At 35.8% G+C, this 19,136-nt stretch overlaps 1 protein-coding gene across 1 annotated transcript; it reads right to left on the bottom strand.

The window, feature by feature from the left end:
- Positions 1-627: 627 nt before the first annotated feature.
- LOC123525596 (uncharacterized protein DDB_G0287625-like) lies at positions 628-18,416 on the bottom strand. The gene is made up of 5 exons (XM_053524237.1): positions 18,387-18,416; positions 4,614-4,826; positions 2,298-2,531; positions 1,879-2,059; positions 628-1,247 (listed from the first exon to the last, which is right to left on the bottom strand). The coding sequence occupies exons 1-5, from the start codon at positions 18,414-18,416 to the stop codon at positions 628-630; spliced, it is 1,278 nt and encodes a 425-aa protein (XP_053380212.1).
- Between the last annotated feature and the right edge of the window lie 720 nt (positions 18,417-19,136).

Below are 19,136 nucleotides of genomic sequence, written 5' to 3'. Positions count from 1 at the left end.
ATAATTCACTTGTTTTCACAAGGTAAGACAAGGCTTGACGAACATTGTTTGGCCGTATGCTCTGAAACTGAATGTGATGTTTGTTGGAAATTTTCCTTTTAAGCTTTAGAGGTATGCAGGCATTTTCATCAGTCTTTCGCGGCAGGTGTGTCACTGTTGTATTTATGTTGGCTGGTACTTTTACAACATTACCAGTCAAACTTTTCTGACCCCCTCTTGGCAATTCATGTAGTTGCATAAAAGCAATTCTTGGTGCTATAAGTCTCTCTTCAAGATGGGTAATATTCAAAATTTCAGGTTTAACAGGAAAGCTAACATTGATCGCCGACAATGGAGGCAATTTGTTCTTCTTGGCGTATAAATAACATGTAGAACAGATCCATTGCTTTCCATGTACACTTTGTCTACCAACAAATATGTTCTCTTTTAGTTCAGAGTTCAAGCTTACATTTTCTTTTTGTTTTACACTTTCATGATACCACAACTGGTCACAACATGCACAAATATAAGATGGGCCGGACTGTACTAAATCATGGAATGTGTGAATGAGAGATTCCACTGTTTCAGAGGTTGTTGAGTTATGTTTTCTTTGCTTTTCAATTTTCCTGTATGTATTGTCTGCCCTTTTCATTTGTTTGTGTTCTTTCTCTTTGTATCTATTAGACACATTTTTTTCTTATTATCATTTTCCAAGGCTCTAAATTCCTCTGAGCATCTTTTTTGACATTTTATTTCCTTTTCCACAAACCTGCTTCTGGGATTTTCTCTCTTCCTTTTATTCTCCTGAAATCTGATTTCTTCTGAAGCTCTGTTTTTTCTTTTTATTTTCATTTCTACAACTCTGCTTCTGATATTACATCTTTTCTTCTCATTTTCTTTATCTCTCATTTCTTGAGATGCTCTTTTTCTTCTTTTTATGTCCTTTTCAATGTCTCTACTTGTTGAACTGTTTCTTTTCCTTCTGTTTTCTTTATCTCTCATTTCTTGAGATGCTCTTTTTCTTCTTTTTATGTCCTTTTCCATGTCTCTACTTGTTGAACTGTTTCTTTTCCGTCTGCTTTCTTCATTTCTAAAATCTTCTGATTTTCTACTTGTCTGCTTTAATTTCTTCTCTACAGTTCTGCTGTTGATACTTTCTCTTTTCCTTCTGTTTTCCTCATTCCGTATTTCTTTTAAGGCTCTCACTTCCCTCTTATGAAGCATTTCCTTTGTTCTGTTTGTAAGACTTTGTCTCTTGTAGGCATTTTCTGAATGTCAATTGTTTGATACACTTCTCCATCTCATTTTTCTCAGGTTGTTTTTTTTGCTTTTTGGACAGGTTACTGTTGTTATCATTGTTTTGAATGCATTCATTAGATTTGTTTGGCTGTTCATCCACTTCAGTATGAATTTCTTTTTTCTTTTGAGACATTTGAAACTGATTTTGAATTTCTTTGTATATTTGACTTTCATGTCTGAAATATTCCGGAATATCCAATGTTGTTGTTTGTACATCTAATACAACTTCATAATGATTTCTGTTTTTATGATTGAGGTAAATACTGTGATGGTGTGGTTGAAAATTTTTGTACACAAAATTTGCAGAGTGGAGCAGCCAGTTGTATGAATTACTTCTTTCTGGTTGTGAATACACAAAGATATTCGTTTTCAGTAAATGGGCCATGGCAAAGATTTCAACTTGTGTTGCCCAAGTTTTATCACAGTCCATTTTGGTAGTTCTTAAATACTCTTGTGTTGTTTGATTGCCATCAAATAAAGATTTGCCTAATTGTGGATTTTTTTTCAGATGTTTCGCCACTGCTGATCGAAAAAATGTGTAATTTTCTTCAGTTCCAGTCACAACATAGGATATGCTTCTGAAAAAGCAAAATCCATCACCTTTTATAGTTTTAATATTTGTTGGGATGCCAATGACTTTCCTAACATGATCAGATTCAAATGTAGTATGTCCTGACAGATTTAACATTTTACACTGTTGCCTCTGCCATGAAGATCTGACAGGTTCAAAAAACAGAGCAGTTCTTTCTTCATCGATGACACTATTAATTTCTACCAAATCCTGTGTAAATATGTCTTCATCACTTAACTGATTGCTTGCAGGAATTTTATTATTAGTAGTAGAGACTAATTTTTCCTGCCTATGTGCAGAATCCAGGCTCAAGTGATTGTGGTTTTAAAACTTGGACTGTAGATGTCTATGCTTTGCTTCAACACACTTATGAGATTTTTTTTTTGAAATGATGAAAAAATCCTTTCACATAGTAAACAATATGTACATTTATGTTTCTCTAAATTACTTTTGGACTTGTACAGTTTTTTACACTGTTGGCAGGTGAATGTGGTAGCTGTGGAGCAATGGTGATTGACAAAGTTAAACTTCCTTGTGAATGTTTTTCTACATGCAGAACAAATATAGCATTCATGCTCAATGAATTTCTGATTTGTTTTAAATGTTCTATGACACTGTGGACAATTTTTATTTCCAAAGTAAGCATGTGCTCCTCTGTTAGATAGAAGGAAGTGTCTGTGAGCTGAAAAGGAAATAAGCAATTATAAATAAAGTTTTAATATCAGTGTACTTACCGTAGATACCCATGTATTATGCGCAGTTTTCTGACCCCCGGGACCACCCCCGAATCGTGGGTGCGCATAATACACAGGTATAGACAATTTTCCAACTTCAAAACAAGTTTGTTACCGATGTTCGCCATTTTGGTAAAGGGAAACTACTCCCCGCGCTTACTGTCTCCGCTAAAATCTAAGATTGCCGTTACGTTCCGTAAGAGATCGAATTGTTTATTTTCTTTCAAACAAAATTAATTTCATATAAATTTAAAAGTATTTTGACGAAAGAAATGTTTATAAATCACAAAAATTATGTTACTAATTAAAGATCGAGAATTATCTTTAACCGAGATCAAACTGTGAACAACATAATTGACACGAGGTGACACGTTGATTGCCGGTAATTACTGGCTTTATGATCGTGACAAAAAGACTATCACACCTTTTGTTATCAATTTAAATTGAGAAGCTCATGTCATTTTGAAAGATACCATTCCGAAATATTGAATCAGCTGCTATTTATTTATTCAAAATAGTGAATTAAAAAAGGTAAAACAACAAATATAACAATAATTTACTGGTTTTATTTTCGAGAAAACAAAAATCGATAGTACCGTGAGACCGATGCTGCTCTCCGCCGTGGAGATAAAATTTATTACCGGTGTCGATGTAAACTCTACTTTCGTTTTCCATCCACCTCAAAATTGACCAAATTTTTTTTTTTTTTTTTTTTTCCCAGGATTTTGGACTAAGATCGGGGGTGCGCATTATACACGGGTGCGCATTATACACGGGTATCTACGGTATGTATAATGTATCAAATAAGGAGATCATTCAGACACACTTAAGTCAAAACAAACTGTGAAAATAGCAGACTTAGTTAAAGACCACTTACATAAAGGAGTTTTATATAAATCAGACAGCTTAACACTAAATGTGTAAATCAGAAAATAATTACTTTTTAATATGTTTAACAACTGATGATGATTGTTTATAAGATATTAATTGTCCATAAATATTTGATGTTCTGTTGCCATCCAAAGTTCAAGACATTTATTTGAAGTATAACAAACATAAGAATATCAGTACCTGAACATCTGACATGTATAAGGTAATCAATTTTTTTTCTACCCTGCTACCTGAAATTAGGGTAAGTAAATGAATTATCATGAACGAAGTGATTTGTTAAAGTGCCTCATAGTTTGGACATCTGACAGTCAGTTGAAGATGAAGTAAACATAATTTTCACCAGAACCTCTAAAAGTGATTATTAGACTGCAAACTATTTCTTCTGAAAAATAAAAAATTTAAGGTTATTAGAATAAGTAAGTCATTTAGAAGTGATAAGTTTAAAACAAGTAAGCTAGAAAACTATCAAGTGTGTGTATCCTCTTCATTTCTGATAGTGTACTAGCAAACAAGTTAAATATGTAAGAAAGTAAACAAAACAATTGTCCAAAACACATTTTGGCTTTAATTTCATTTAAATTGAAGTATAAGTTAAGTATAAAAAAGAAATTAAATTATGTGCAAACAGTAGATAAATGTATGTTTACTTAAAAATAACACTGTTTATGCTTTTTGCCAAAATGTATTTTGGTAATGACAATCCATCACCTCTAAAATGTTGACTTACTTACGTACTTCCATGACATAACATCTGAAATTTATTTAATTCTATTAGTGATAATTCATGTCACAAATACAAAAGACGTTTAGGACTAGTAGGAATGTGTCCATTGGACACAAATTACCATGCCAAGTTTTATAAATATAGCAACTATAGTATTAAAGAAACATATGTAGTTCATTTTTGAAATGCATATATATATAGTAAGAAAATCGAACCAGGTATTGTGTACAGATAATTTGTACTATTATTCAAAGTGAAGTTTTGTCCAAAAAGAGACATGATTACACAATTCACATGAAATGTCTCATCAGATGTGTGCACTTAAAGCTCTATAGTTTTTTTAAGTTTTCAGTTTTTTCTGAGGTGGTTCATTCCTGTTTTCATCCTCCCCAATTTTTGCATGAACATTGTTTACATCCACATTGCTCACATCACTATTGTTATTTTGGTTATTATTGTTGATTTCATCCTGATTTTTGTTCACATCTTCATTATTTACATCAGCATTGTTCAGTTTATTTTCCTTGCTACCTTCATCATCACTACTTTCATCACTATTACTGATGTTTTCATCCTCTTCATCTTGATCCAGTTCTCTAAACAAGTCTTGAGATGCCTGGATTTCAATCTGGGTTTGGAGATGGGTAATCTTTTCTTGAATTTTTTATTTTCTTCTTCAAGTTGGCTATTTCTATAGCTTTTTTTTCTTGTAACTGCTTGTATTCCCTTTCTATGTTTGCTAACTTGAATAGCAGCTTTCCATTTTCACCCAATAATTTAGATTTTTCACGAGCAGTGGTATTAAGTTTTTCCTTCAAGTTGTTTACTTCACTCCTAAGGGCATGTAGTTCTTCTAATGCCTTTTGATTTCTAATGTTTAGAGACATAGAATTACATTGACTCTTCTGGCTAGAGTTTCTAGAGCATGTTTGCCTCAGGAACACTTTATTCTGCTTCAGTTTATAAGCAATCCCAAGAATTTGAAGCTCTAGATCCGTTTATATTGTCTAATATTTTTTTGTCTTCCATTGTGCATTTAATCTGAAAATAGAAATGGATAGTTTTAAGAAAACATCAACAGTTACTTTATTGTCACTCTGGAGGCAAGAGGTGTGACATGTCTCTTTCAGCATGTAACATATTTCCACACAGATTTAAAGGGATGGTTATATCAGAAATGTGTGTAGCGGAAATTTGCTGCAAGCTGCCATTGCGAAAAAAGTGTTTAATGGACAAAGAGGAAAAAATATTTATTTTGTTGCCATTAATATGCACTGTGTTTGAAATTCTGAGAGCACTAATATTTCTTAGACTGCAGTGCACTTCTGGGATAGAATAAAGAATGCAATTACAAATGTACTATTTTTGAGCTTTTAAGAATTTTGTATCAATATTATAGATGTACTCATCTGAAAAGCTGTTTTATCAATGAAAGTGAACATCCCGTATCTGAAAATCTCCGTAAAACATGATTCAACAAAATTTTTAAATTCCTAACCGGGACTTTATTTGGCTAAAATGCACGTCAGTTATTGTACTTTATGCTTCTATCTTCTAGTATAATCCTGGAAGCATATAATGTGATGTTTCAATTCAATATCTGCATTAGTTTTGGAGATAGTAACCTGCATGTAAAACTTTAACCAGGATTTTCTAAGTCCAAAAGGGGGCATAATTTGGCCAAAATAATGTTCAGAGTTATGGGACTTGACCCAGTCAGGTTGGTAATTGATGTAGAAAAAGAAAAAATAAGTTTCAAAACTATATGCCTTTTAGTATTAGCTGTATGTACTTGCACGCAAAACTTTAACCAGGATTTTCTAAGTCCAAACGGGGGCATAATTTGGCCAAAATAAGGTTCAGAGTTATGAGACTTGACCCAGTCAGGTTGGTAATTGATGAAGAAAAAGAAAAAATAAGTTTCAAAACTATATGCCTTTTAGTATTAGCTGTATGTACTTGCACGCAAAACTTTAACCAGGATTTTCTAAGTCCAAAAGGGGGCTTAATTTGCCCAAAATAAGGTTCAGAGTTATGGGACTTGCTGCTATCAACTACTTTTATAACCCCGAAGACACATGTGAAGTTTCAATTTAATATCTGTAGTAATTTTGGAGATAGTAACTTGCATGTAAAACTTTAACCAGGATTTTCTAAGTCCAAAAGGGGGCATAATTTGGCCAAAATAAGGTTCAGAGTTATGGGACTTGACCCAGTCAGGTTGGTAATTGATGTAGAAAAAGAAAAAATAAGTTTCAAAACTATATGCCTTTTAGTATTAGCTGTATGTACTTGCACGCAAAACTTTAACCAGGATTTTCTAAGTCCAAAAGGGGGCATAATTTGCCCAAAATAAGGTTCAGAGTTATAGGACTTGCTGCTATCAACTACTTTTATAACCCCGAAGACACATGTGAAGTTTCAATTCAATATCTGCATTAGTTTTGGAGATAGTAACTTGCATACAAAACTTTAACCAGAATTTTCTAAGTCAAAAAGGGGGCATAATTTGCTCAAAATACATGTTAGAGTTATGGAACTTGACCCAGTGAGGTTGGTAATTGACCTAGAAAAAGAATAAATAAGTTTCAAAGCTATATGCCTTTAAATGACAGCTGTATGTACTTGCATGCAAAAACTTAACCAAGGTGTGATGCCGACGCGGACGCCGACGCCAGGGTGAGTAGAATAGCTAGACTATTCTTCGAATAGTCGAGCTAAAAACTGCCTCGTCACTGCCTTTGTTATAGCAAGTTGTTTTGTGCACTGGTTTATTGTTCAAATGTCCATGAACTCGCTCGTCCTCGGTGTGTAGGAGAAGAACGTGGGTTTGTTTAAGCGCTACCACCATGCCAGTTATCAAGGAACAACGGTAACAATGCAAATCAACGTTTATAGGCAGAGAAACGTAAATCAACTCTTTATGATTACAAATGGAGGAGATAGACAAAAGGGCGACAACCCTTGCAACATAAAGCTAACAACTGTATGTCGTACTAATACCGTACAACTGTGTATACAGTGGCGTTAATGTTTCTAACAGTAAAATGCAGATATGGGTAAAGCTTTTAAACTACTATAAAATATCAGATCATCAAATAAGTCATCCAGATAAGCCAAATGAGTAAGGCTACGATATGACATGACCCAAATTATGTATGAACAATAATCAGTGTGACCTTGATCTTACAGCTAGGGGTCCGGATCTTGTGCTTGACACGTCATCTCATTATGAGGAACGTTTATGCCAAGTTATTTCAAAATTCCTTGATGAATGGCAGAGTTATGGACAGGACACGAAACAGACTTTGTTAACCTTTGACTTCTAAGTGTGACCTTGACCCTAGAGCTAGGGCTCTGGGTCTCGTGCATGACACGTCATCTCATTGTGGTAAACATTTATGCCAGGTTATTTCAAAATCCCTTGTTATGGACCCTAGACACAAAATAGACCATGTTAACCTTTGACTTCTAAGGTTGACCTTGGCCTTGGAGCTAGGGATCTGGCATCCGGTAAATTCGATTTTAATATGCCCACCTTCGGGGGCACAAAAATTTAACATAGTTTAGAATCGTAAATAGATATCAAGTTGTTTTCAAAACACTAATTGCAAGATTTAAGTGCGTTAGTTTGAGTAAGTGTTAACGCAATACTTCTGCTTGAAATAGACTATCCAACAGTCTAAAAATAAATTTGTTTGCATGTCCCTTACAGAAGCAAGCCTCTGTGGCGTACATGCTGCGTATTTACTGTGTATATGCCGCGAACGCAGTAGTACGCCAGAGGAGTACATTTTACATACACCGCATGCCGCGTACATGCCGCGTACTATTTCGACGAGTACACAGCATGTACGCAGGAGGTCACTAGTACACTTCAAGTATGCAGGACAGACTCTGAAAATTTAAGGAGTACACTGCATGTACGCAGGAGGGACTTGTACAAGAAAATAGTACACTGCATGTACACCGCAGATACTTCGAAATTTATAACACTTATATTTAGTTGCATTAAAGTTGTTTCCCTTGATGCAGTTACGCCATTTTCTTCAGATGTTTACCAAATTACATGCTACAAAAATTGATTAATTTCATTGAAAAGTGGATGAAGAAAAGCATACTAATTTATTTGATAACATCAATCTACATTATTTTGGTAAGGGTAAATACTTATTGATGCATGTCACTTATCTTTTTTCTGTTTTTTTTTTCTGTCCAAATGATCAGCATTTGCATAAGAAAGTTGGTGGGGTAAGGAATTTACATTATCACAGCAGTTTCGCCACAAGAGTACACAGCATGTATGCAGCAGGAGTACACAGCATGTACGCCGCAGGAATGGGCCAGGAGTACACAGAATGTACGCCGCAGGAGTACACAGCATGTACGCCGCAGGGGTAGTACACCGCAGGCTCATTTGCATGTGAAAAGTGTATGTGCCGCGTACATGCTGCGTACTATTTCCCGCATACTAAATTCCTCCAGCGTACATCCTGTGTACTATGTAGTCCACAGCATGTACGCAGCAAGTAGTACGCGGCAGAGCTCATTTGCATTTCAAAAGTGTACTACAAACGTACTATCGGTGTATGTGCGGTGTATATCCTGTGTACTATTTAAAGCCCTTGATTTCAGTACACATCATGTATGCATCATATACGCTGTATGTACACAGCAAGAGTATGCAGCAGGCCTTTTTCTTCTGTAAGGGGTGTAATATAAAAGTGAATGAACAAGAAGAGTGACATCATGCCAGGGTAATAAAGAAACGGGCAGTAAGTTTGAATATGTAACAAGAGCTCGTAGAACATGCAATGCCCCCCTTGATGCATTCAGTAATTGCACAAGGAACAGAAATTATTTGGTCACTGTACACAAAAAATCTACTGTTCTTGGTCATATCGACCTTGACCTTTGACCTCAAAATCAATAGGGGTTATCTGCTGGTCATGATAAACCTCCCTTTAAGTTTCGTGATCCTAGGCCAAGCGTTCTCAAATTATCGTCCGGAAACTATTTTACTGTTCCTGGTCCCTGTGTTCTTGACCTTTGGCCTACTGATCTTAAAATCTGTAGGGGTCATCTGCTGGTCATGACCAACCTCCCTATCAACTTTCGTGGTCCTAGGCCAAAGCGTTCTTGAGTTATCATCCGGAAACCGCTAAACTGTTCCTAGTCACTGTGACCTTGACCTTTGACCTACTGACCTCAAAATCAATAGGGATCATCTGCTGGTTATGACCAAACTCCCTATCAACTTTCATGATCCTAGGCCCAAGCATTCTGAGTTATCATCCGGAAACAGTTTAACTGTTCTGGGTCACTGTGACCTTGACCTTTAACCTACTGATCTAAAAATCAATAGGGGTCATCTCTTTCAAAGCAAAACATAATTATAAAATGGTTGAAAAAATAGATTTATAGAACCAGGTAAGTCTTGTTGACAATCTTTAAAACAAATCCATGGTAAAACTGATAAACCTTGACGGAACTGTTTGAATTTTGCATGAAATAATTTTGTATCGTCAGTCTCAGCACCTGACTGAGCTTCGTGACTTTCTGTTTATGATAGTAATAGTCTAGTGAACAATTCACCAGCCTAACAATTGACATTAATATGGTTGCTGATCGTAAGCTTCTATGATGGTATAAAGTACCATTACTTTCAAAATAGCTCCCTGTCGCAGCATCTTTTATTTTAATTCTTTTAATAGTCTACCGTATAACCCCGTTTAAACGCCCCCGGGGGCGATGCATTTTACGAAAAATTTGATCCAAACAATGTCAGTAACTCGTATAAACGCCCCCCTATTCGTCCCAATTCATGCACTGACATAACCCGATATGTAATCATACTGGGAATCTGTGTAAAGTCGCGCACTGAGTGACATCATCTGAGTTAAATTCGATCAATACTGTAGCGTTTATAGCGTGGCATATTCAGTACTTACACACAGTAGATTTATTTGTGCCATGCCTGTTGACGTGTTTAAAAGTTTGTGTTAATAAAGTGTGTTTTTTTTAAATTCATTTGTATTGTTATGGAATTGTTATTATCTAGATATTATTGTGTTGGATCTAGGACCAATTTTTGAAGGTAAGATTTTTTTATTTTCCCCAAAAAACGTGGGGGGGGGGGGGGGGGGTTAATTAGAGGGGGGGCGTTAATACAGAGTTATACGGTATTCTTTGAAAAGTCAAGCTAAAAATGTGTTGGTTTTTTTTTTTGGTGGGGGGGATGTGGGGTGACTGAGTGAGGGTACAAAACTTCACATGTTGATAATAAATATTGATGGAAAATAAAAAAATGAAGAAAAGAAATTGGGGGGGGAGGTGGGGGGGGGGGGGGGGGAGGGATGATGCATGATTGGGGTTATGGGGGTGACTTGGTGGAGGTGCCAGATGGGGGAAGGATTACATATTCATGGAACACTGGAATAATTTTAAAATAAGGAATAAAAAAAAAGGAGCTGTGTTCAATAAACGCTTGATGTCCCCGGTGGCATCCTTGTCAATACAAAGCAACCTAAGTCCAAAAGGAGGTCAAGTTCAAGGTCAAACTGAGGTCAGGTGATGTCTAAAGATGAGGAATGGTCACAGGTTACATATGCATTAGTATCAAGTCATTCTAGTAAGGGGTATTGATGATAGACGAAACGGTCCCATTTGGTTAACCTCATATGGACAGACAAACGGACAGGACAACCACTATATGCCTCCTGCATCAGTAGATGCCGGGGGCATAAAAATATATCACAGTCAAAGACTCAAAATTAAAAGAAATATTTACAATGAAGCCAAAGATTTTAAAGGGACACAAAGATTCAAAAGAAAGATTTTTAATGAAACCAAAGAAATTTAAGTGTACTAAAGATTTAAAATTAGAATGAAACACAAGAATTCAAATGAAGCCAAAGATACAAAATGAGAAAAGATTTAAACTTTTATTTTGTATTAGACTGGCCATTGCATTCATGTATACATGGACCATTTAAATTTCTTTAAAACGCGTTATTTGCACTAAAATAACGAAATTTTAAGAAAGTGCCGTGACCTGAAGCTAGTAAAAAGATGCTGCGATAGGGAGCTATTTTGAAAGTAATGGTACTTTATACCATCATAGAAGCTTACCATCGGCAACCAAAAACATATATTAATGTCAATTGTTAGGCTGGTGAATTGTTCACTAGACTATTACTATCATAAACAGAAAGTCACGAAGATCAGTCAGGTGCTGAGACTGATCAATTCCCAGCCGCACTGGGTCAAGTCCCATAACTCTGACATGCATTTTGGCCAAATTATGTCCCCTTTGAACTTAAAACTTGTGTTTAAAGTTTTGCATGCAAGTTACTATCGCCAAAACTAATGCAAATACTGAATTGAAACTCTATAGATATGTTAACATTTAGGGTAATATTCCTGCTTCTGGGACAACAATTCAAATAATCAAGCACAGTGGCCGTCTTATGGACAACTCTTGTTTTTTTCATTCCTTTTTGTTTAAATTTTTTAAACCTTCCATGAATATTTATCATCATGTGAAGTTGTAACCACAGAAACCCACCCACCCCTCAGCCCCGCCACCACTCACATTCCAGATCTGTTCGACACTTGGTGCCAAACTACTCGAATACAATATTTTGTTCTAGTTACACTTCAAGCTCACATTTCAAGTAATAACTCCATATAATTCTCAAGCTAAGCTTATTAATACAATAAACATATTCCATTTAAAATAATTTCATTAGTCAGGATCAAAACGTAACATACATGTATTATGTACACTTAAAAAATTAGTTTTCTGTTAAATTGATCCTAATGAAATTTTTTGCTTCTTAGTAACATCCTTAACTTTTTTCTGATATATTTCTTTGCCATTCCTCACCACAAACCTGTTTGGCAGGGAATTATTACCAATTCATTGAAATTGCTTGTTTTAAAAATTAAAGTTGTAACCTCACCCCTCACCCCAGCACCACCCATGTACCAGATTTCTTACTTAATTGTGCTCTCTTAAGGACATCTATTCTTTTAAGTTTAAATGTACATGACAAACAGTGACACTTGGTGCCAAACTACTTTAATACAATATTTCGTTCTAGTAACACTTCAAGCTCATATTTCAAATAGCTCCATATAATTCTAAAAGCTAAACTTATTACAGCAAACATATTCCATTCAAAATAATTTCATTGGTCAGGATCAATGTAACATACAGTTATTATGTAGACTTTACATTCGTCTTCTGTTTAACTGATCCCGACTAATGAAACTTTTTGCTTCTGGGTAATATCTTTAACTTTTTGTTGCATATATTTTTCTTTGCCATTCCTCACCACAAACCCATTCGCAGGGGATACCAATTCATAGAATTTGCTTGTTCAAATTATTTCGATACGTCAAAAAACATGGCTGCCTGAGGGCATTGTCACTTTTCCCTGTTGCGTATATAGTGAGACATCACACCCTATATACTCCCCCTCTTCCTGTTGCGACCAATCAAAACAATAAGCCGACTGTTAGAAGTTGGAAAAAAACTTTTTTTGAAGTGATCAATGTGCTTTGTTGGTGTGTATATTTATATTTTATTGGAAGTTGAACATGATTTGCTTTTTTATATAATATGTTAGTCTGATTACAGGTAAAAGTAGCAAAAAACTCGATTGATCACGGACGGATTTTGTCCAGAAATTGTACATTATTGGTGTCAAAAATACATATTTTCTTGCTTGAAGAATGGTCTACATATAAATCCAACTGTTTTGTTAATTGGTAAAATTAAATAAAATCATTGCTGAAACCTCAAATTGTTTATAACTGTCGGTGAAAGAGGATTCGTTGTGATGTCCTGACTGTATGCATGTTTGCCTGCAGTACTGTTCAAATATTTGTGACTTTCGTAAAAAAGACTGTATGCCTGTTAGCAATTGACTTATTTATTAAATATCAGCTTTTCCCTTGCTCCTGTACTATATCTTCATAATTATAACTCGTAGAGGGATATATAGGAGTCACCATGCTGTCTGTCCGGTCTGTTTGTGTGTCGTCATAAACTTGGTCCTGCAATTACTATTACACCTACCTCTCTCAAACTTCACACACACAGGCAATCTTCTTTTTCTTTTCCCTTTAAAGTCAGTGTAACTTCTTTATGCATTAAGGGATTCTAAAATGACTTGGCACAAATGTTCATCATCATGAGATGATGTGTCACGCACAAGACACAGTTCCCTAGCTCCATGGTCAAGGTCACAATTTAGGGTTGGTTCATTTTTCTTGTCTTTATGCATGAAGGGATTCTGAAATAACTTGTTACAAAATATTCACCATCATGAGTCGACGTGTGGCGCATAAGACACAGGGGCCCGTCTAATCAAACACAGTACAACTAAAATCAATCGTAGGTCAAAACTGTGATATCTGTTTTCTTGGAATATGGACACACTATACAGAAAACATGTACCTGCCTTTAGGCCTACACATAAAATCTTGAACACATGAAATGGATAACATGTATTGTTACTGGTATCAGCAAGAGTGTTTAGACAAAAATACGACAAGATGTTTGATAAGACTGGCCCCAGCTGGTCCCTTGCTCCAAGGTTAAGATCACAAAATAAGAATAAAGGGTTGATTTTTCGTATCTGTACCATAACTTATGTTATTTGTTACTTTAATTGATCCAGGATGGCAGAGGCGGGGTTGTTAGGCAACAGCTCTAGCTTCTAGTAACATAGAAATAGTTTATAGACGTGCTTTTTCTACATTTATTAAACATAAAAAATGGAGAGTGCACATTAATAATATCTGTCATGTGTTTACGAATCGGATAGAAATATCCATCCCGAGGGCACCTACGCATTGGGTGGTAATGAGGCTTGCCGAATTACCGCCAATGCGGAGGTGGCCGAGGGACGGATATTTCCATCCGATTCGTAAACACATGACTGATATTTTTTCTTGCATATCGTATACATGTTAGCATTTTATTCTGGCAGATTATTTTTCTTGCATACCGTATTTTACAAATAACAGGTAGTTCTAAATGCTTTCTTTGCAGCACTCTTTCTTATAGTAGAGCGCGGGAAATTAACGTCCGTAAACAGAAGTGACGTCATGATGTTTTGCGTTACCCACAATAACAAAGTTCCATTTTAGTTTTATCGTTTGTAGCGTAACATTATGTTCTTACGGTAAACTAACGTATTTTGAATTGAGAAATATACTATAAGAAACAGAGAGAAACTATCAAGGTACCTACTTTTTTCGTATTTTTACATAAACAATATATTATCAGTGCATGAACCACTAGTTGTCATTAACAGAACGAGAGTCATCTGGCATAGGGGGTGCCAGATGGGTTTTGCCGGCATGGGTAAAATCACCGGAAACGCCAGTCCGGTGTGCAAGAAAATTGTAGTGTGTGTGTGTGTGTGTGTGTTCGGGTTTTAATAACGTCGTTCTCAACAGTTTTTCAGTCATATGAACGATGATGTCTACTTGTAGCAGTGAGCACCATGCCCATCTTTATAGTGCTGCCTCACTGGAATATCACGCTGTAGACACATGACATGATACCCCACCCAGTCATATTATACTGACACCGGGCTGACCAGTACTAGTACTATCCTCTTAATGCTGAGCGCCAAGCGAGGAAGCTACTAGTATCATTTTTTACATCTTTGGTATGATGCGGCCAGGGATCGAACCCACGACCTCCCGCACTCGAAGCAGACACTCTACCACTAGACTACCCATATATCATTGCAAGCTGTCAAAATATGAAAAGAAAAGGGGGCGTTAAGACGATTTTGCAGACGGACGTGCCACCAAAATGAAGGAGGGGGCCACTTCTTTTGTTGTATAGAGAGCCCTGGCCCTATAATCTATTGTTAACGGATTGAAGCTATTGTTCTCTTTTGTTAGCTCACCAGAGCCAAAGGCTCAGGGTGAGCTATTAGGATCACTCACCGTCTGTCGTCCGTCCGTAAACTTTTACTTTAAATGACATCTCCTCATAAACCGCTACGCCAATTTCATCCAAACTTCAAAGGAATGTTCCTTGGGTGAAGCTCTACAAAAATTGTTCAAAGAATTGAATTTCATGCAGAACTCTGGTTGCCATGGCAACCGAAAGGAAAAACTTTAAAAATCTTCTTCTCAAAAACCAGAAGGCCTACAGCTTAGATATTTGGTGTGAAGCATTGCCTAGTGGACCTCTACCAAATTTGTTCAAATCATGACCCCGGGGTCAAAATTGACCCCGCCCCAGGGGTCACTTGATTTTACATAGGAAAGTCTTAAAAAATCTTCTTCTCAAAAACCAGAAGCCCTAGAGCTTCGGTATTTGACACGTAGCATTGCCTAATGGACATCTACTAAAGTTGTTCAAATCATGACCCCGGGTTCCAAGGGGTCACTTGATTTACATAGATTCTATCGGAAAATCTTCAAATTTTTAAAAAAAATAAACCAGAAAGCCTAGAGCTTAGATATTTGACATGTAGCATTGCCTAGTGGACCTCTACAAAATTTGTTCAAATCATGACCCCCGGGGTCAAAATTGACCCCGCCCCAGGGGTTACTTGATTATACCCCCACCAAACATGTTTGAGGGGGGTATATAGGAGTCAGTTTTGTCGCGTCCCGTCGCGTCCCGTCCCGTCCCGTCGCGTCTAGAAATCTATTATCTAAGTTATTACCAAATGAATTTGATTCAAACTTAAAATACATGTTCCACCTTATCACCCACATCATGTGACACAAGGTGCATAACTCTTGACACCAAGTTTTCATGAATTATGTCCCCTTTTACTTAGAATTTAAGGTTAATTTTGTTGTATTTTCACTATATCTCAGTTATTACTAAATGGATTTGATTCAAACTTAAAATAGATGTTCCACCTCATCACCCACATCATGTGACACAAGGTGCATAACTCTGACACCATTTTTTATGAATTATGTCCCTTTTTACTTAGAATTTAAGGTTGATTTTGATGTATTTTCACTATATCTCAGTTACTACTGAATGGATTTGATTCAAACTTAAAATAGATGTTCCACCTCATCACCCACATCATGTGACACAAGGTGCATAACTCTGACACCAAGTTTTCATGAATTATGTCCCTTTTTACTTAGAATTTAAGGTTAATTTTGTTGTATTTTCACTATATCTCAGTTATTACTAAATGGATTTGATTAAAACTTAAAATAGTTGTTCCACCTCATCACCCAGATGATGTGACATAAGGTGCTTAACTCTGACATAATTTTTTTATGAATTATGTCCCCTTTTACTTTAAATTTAAGGTTGATTTTGATGTATTTTCACTATATCTCAATTATTACAAAATGGATTTGATTCAAACTAAAAATAGATGTTCCACCTCATCACCCACATCATGTGACACAAGGTGCATAACTCTGACACCAATTTTTCATGAATTATGTCCCTTTTTACTTAGAATTTAAGGTTAATTTTGATGTATTTTCACTATATCTCAGTTACTACTGAATGGATTTGATTCAGACTTAAAATAGATGTTCCACCTCATCACCCACATCATGTGACACAAGGTGCATAACTCTGACACTAATTTTTCTTGAATTGTGTCCCCTTTTACCTGGAATTTAAGGTTAATTTTGATGTATTTTCACTATATCTCATTCTGATTGGCTTAGAGCCAAAGGGAAGTAACCTTTTTTTAACTTTTGTACTGAGTTTCTTCCCCTTAAATTCCAGGAATTAGTCTATTTTTAGAAATCCTATTTTTAGATTTTCAATATTTTAGGTATTTTTCTAACTTTTTTATTATAAGTCCTATGTAAAAAGTAAAAACATTTTTCTGTGGTAACATGGGTCGGTAAGACACTTTTTTTAAATTCACTTTTAGTGTATCTCTAATATTAGAGATTTAATATATTTACTAGTATTACTTTACTAGTATTATACTAGTATTACTTATATGTGGAAGCCCAGGATGAAGTACTCCAAAGTATTTTTAAGATTTCTTATGGTTGCCATTCTTCTGTGACAAGACCGTATGGTGGGGGTATGAGTCACTCCTGTGACAGTTCTAGTTGTACATAGAAAAAATCTCCAAAATTTTCTAAAAATAAACCAGAAGGCCTTGAGCTTAAATATTTGACATGTAGCAGTGCCTAGTGGACCTCTACAAAATTTGTTCAAATCATGACCCCGAGGTCAAAATTGAACCTGCCCGAGGGGTCACTTTACTTTACATAGGAAAATCTACTAAATTTTTCAAAAAATAAACCAGAAGGCCTAAAGCTTAGATATTTCACATGTAGCATTGCCTAGTGGACCTTTACAAAATTTGTTCAAATCTTGACCCCGCCCCAGGAGTTACTTGATTGTACATAGGGAAATCTTAATAAATTTTCTAAAATTAAACCAAAAGGCCTAGATCTTAGATATTTGATATGTAACATTGCCTAGAAGACTTCTACAAACTTTGTTCAAATCATGACCCCCCGGGTAAAATTGGTCCCGCCCCAGGGGTCACTTGATTTTACATAGGAAAATCTTCAAAAATTTTCTAAAAATAAACCATAAGGCCTAGAGCTTAGATATTTCACATGTAGCATTGCCTATTAGACCTCTACAAAATTTGTTCAAATCATGACCCCTGGGGTCAAATTGACCCCGCCACATGGGGTTACTTGATTGTACATAGAAAAATCTTCAAAATTTTCTAAAAATAAACCAGAAGGCCTAGAGCTTAGATATTTGACATGTAGCATTGCCTAGTGGACCTCTACAAAATTTATTTAAATCTTGACCCCCCAGGGTCAAATTGACCCAGCCCCAGGGGTTACTTGATTGTACATAGGGAAAAGTTCATAAATTTGCTAAAAATAAACCAGAAGGCCTAGATCTTAGATATTTGATATGTAACATTGCCTAGTAGACTTCTACAAACTTTGTTCAAATCATGACCCCCGGGGTAAAATTGGCCCCGCCCCAGGGGTTACTTGATTCTTCCAAAAAATTTCTAAAAATCATAGTTTGACATTTGAAACATGTAGCTCATATTTCTCAGGTGAGCGATCCAGGGTCATCATGACCTTCTTGTTCTCTTTAAAGTTAGATGGCCCGCTCTTTCTCTTAAGTTGCTTAGACATATGGCAGTAAAACTATAGTCCCCTATTATCTCACCTCATCGACTTTGAAGTCGTTCGGAAACATTTTTCAGCGCGACATACTAGGGACGCTGTGTATACATTCGGTTTCCAATTCTGTATTTTATGAGAGTATATGTCATAGCAAATTTCATTACACTAGCACCTGTATTTTCGTATTGAATTTTTTTGGCCAATTATAAAAAAGTAATAATATAAATTATTTATAGTAACAACAAAAGGAAGTTAATCCTTAAAAAAAAAAAAAAAAAAAAAAAAAAAAAAAAAGATATATATATATAAGTCCACACAAAAGATATAGATCAAAATACTAAACAAGAGGGTCATGATGACCCTGGATCGCTCACCTGAGTAATATGAGCTAAATGTTTCAAATATCAAACTGATGCTAAATATTAAGAAAGTAGGTCAGTAGGTCATATTCACAGTCAATGAAAGTCAGTTTCAGATCGGTGTGCAAAACTGTACTTGTCATCCAAATTTCAAGGCTCTATCTTAAAAAACAAACTAGTTTATTTCTAGACAATTTTTGGAAGATTTTCCTATGTACAATCAAGTAACCCCTGGGGCCGGGCCAATTTGATACCGAGATCATGATTTAAAAAAAAAATTGTAGAGGTCCTCTAGGCAATGCTACATGTCAAATATCTAAGCTCTAGGCCTTCTGGTTTATTTTTAGAAATTTTTTGAAGATTTTCCGATGTACAATTAAGTTACTGCAAGGGCGGGGTCAATATTATCCCTGGGGTCATGATTTGAACAAAGT

The sequence above is a fragment of the Mercenaria mercenaria genome, chromosome 15 (assembly GCF_021730395.1).
Source record: "Mercenaria mercenaria strain notata chromosome 15, MADL_Memer_1, whole genome shotgun sequence".
Lineage (NCBI taxonomy): Eukaryota > Metazoa > Mollusca > Bivalvia > Venerida > Veneridae > Mercenaria > Mercenaria mercenaria.
The sequence above is the reverse complement of the archived record's forward strand: the minus strand, read 5'-3'. Positions and strand labels throughout refer to the sequence as shown.

Excerpts from the sequence above, each read along its gene's own strand:
- LOC123525596 (XM_053524237.1), bottom strand. The coding sequence starts at position 18,416 with ATGTTTCCGAACGACTTCAAAGTCGATGAG. Across the intron at positions 4,827-18,386 it reads ACGACTTCAAAGTCGATGAG|ATTGAAATCCAGGCATCTCA; the intron begins GTGAGATAATAG and ends CTCCAAACCCAG. Across the intron at positions 1,248-1,878 it reads AAATATTAAAACTATAAAAG|AAAATGCCTACAAGAGACAA; the intron begins GTGATGGATTTT and ends ATTGACATTCAG.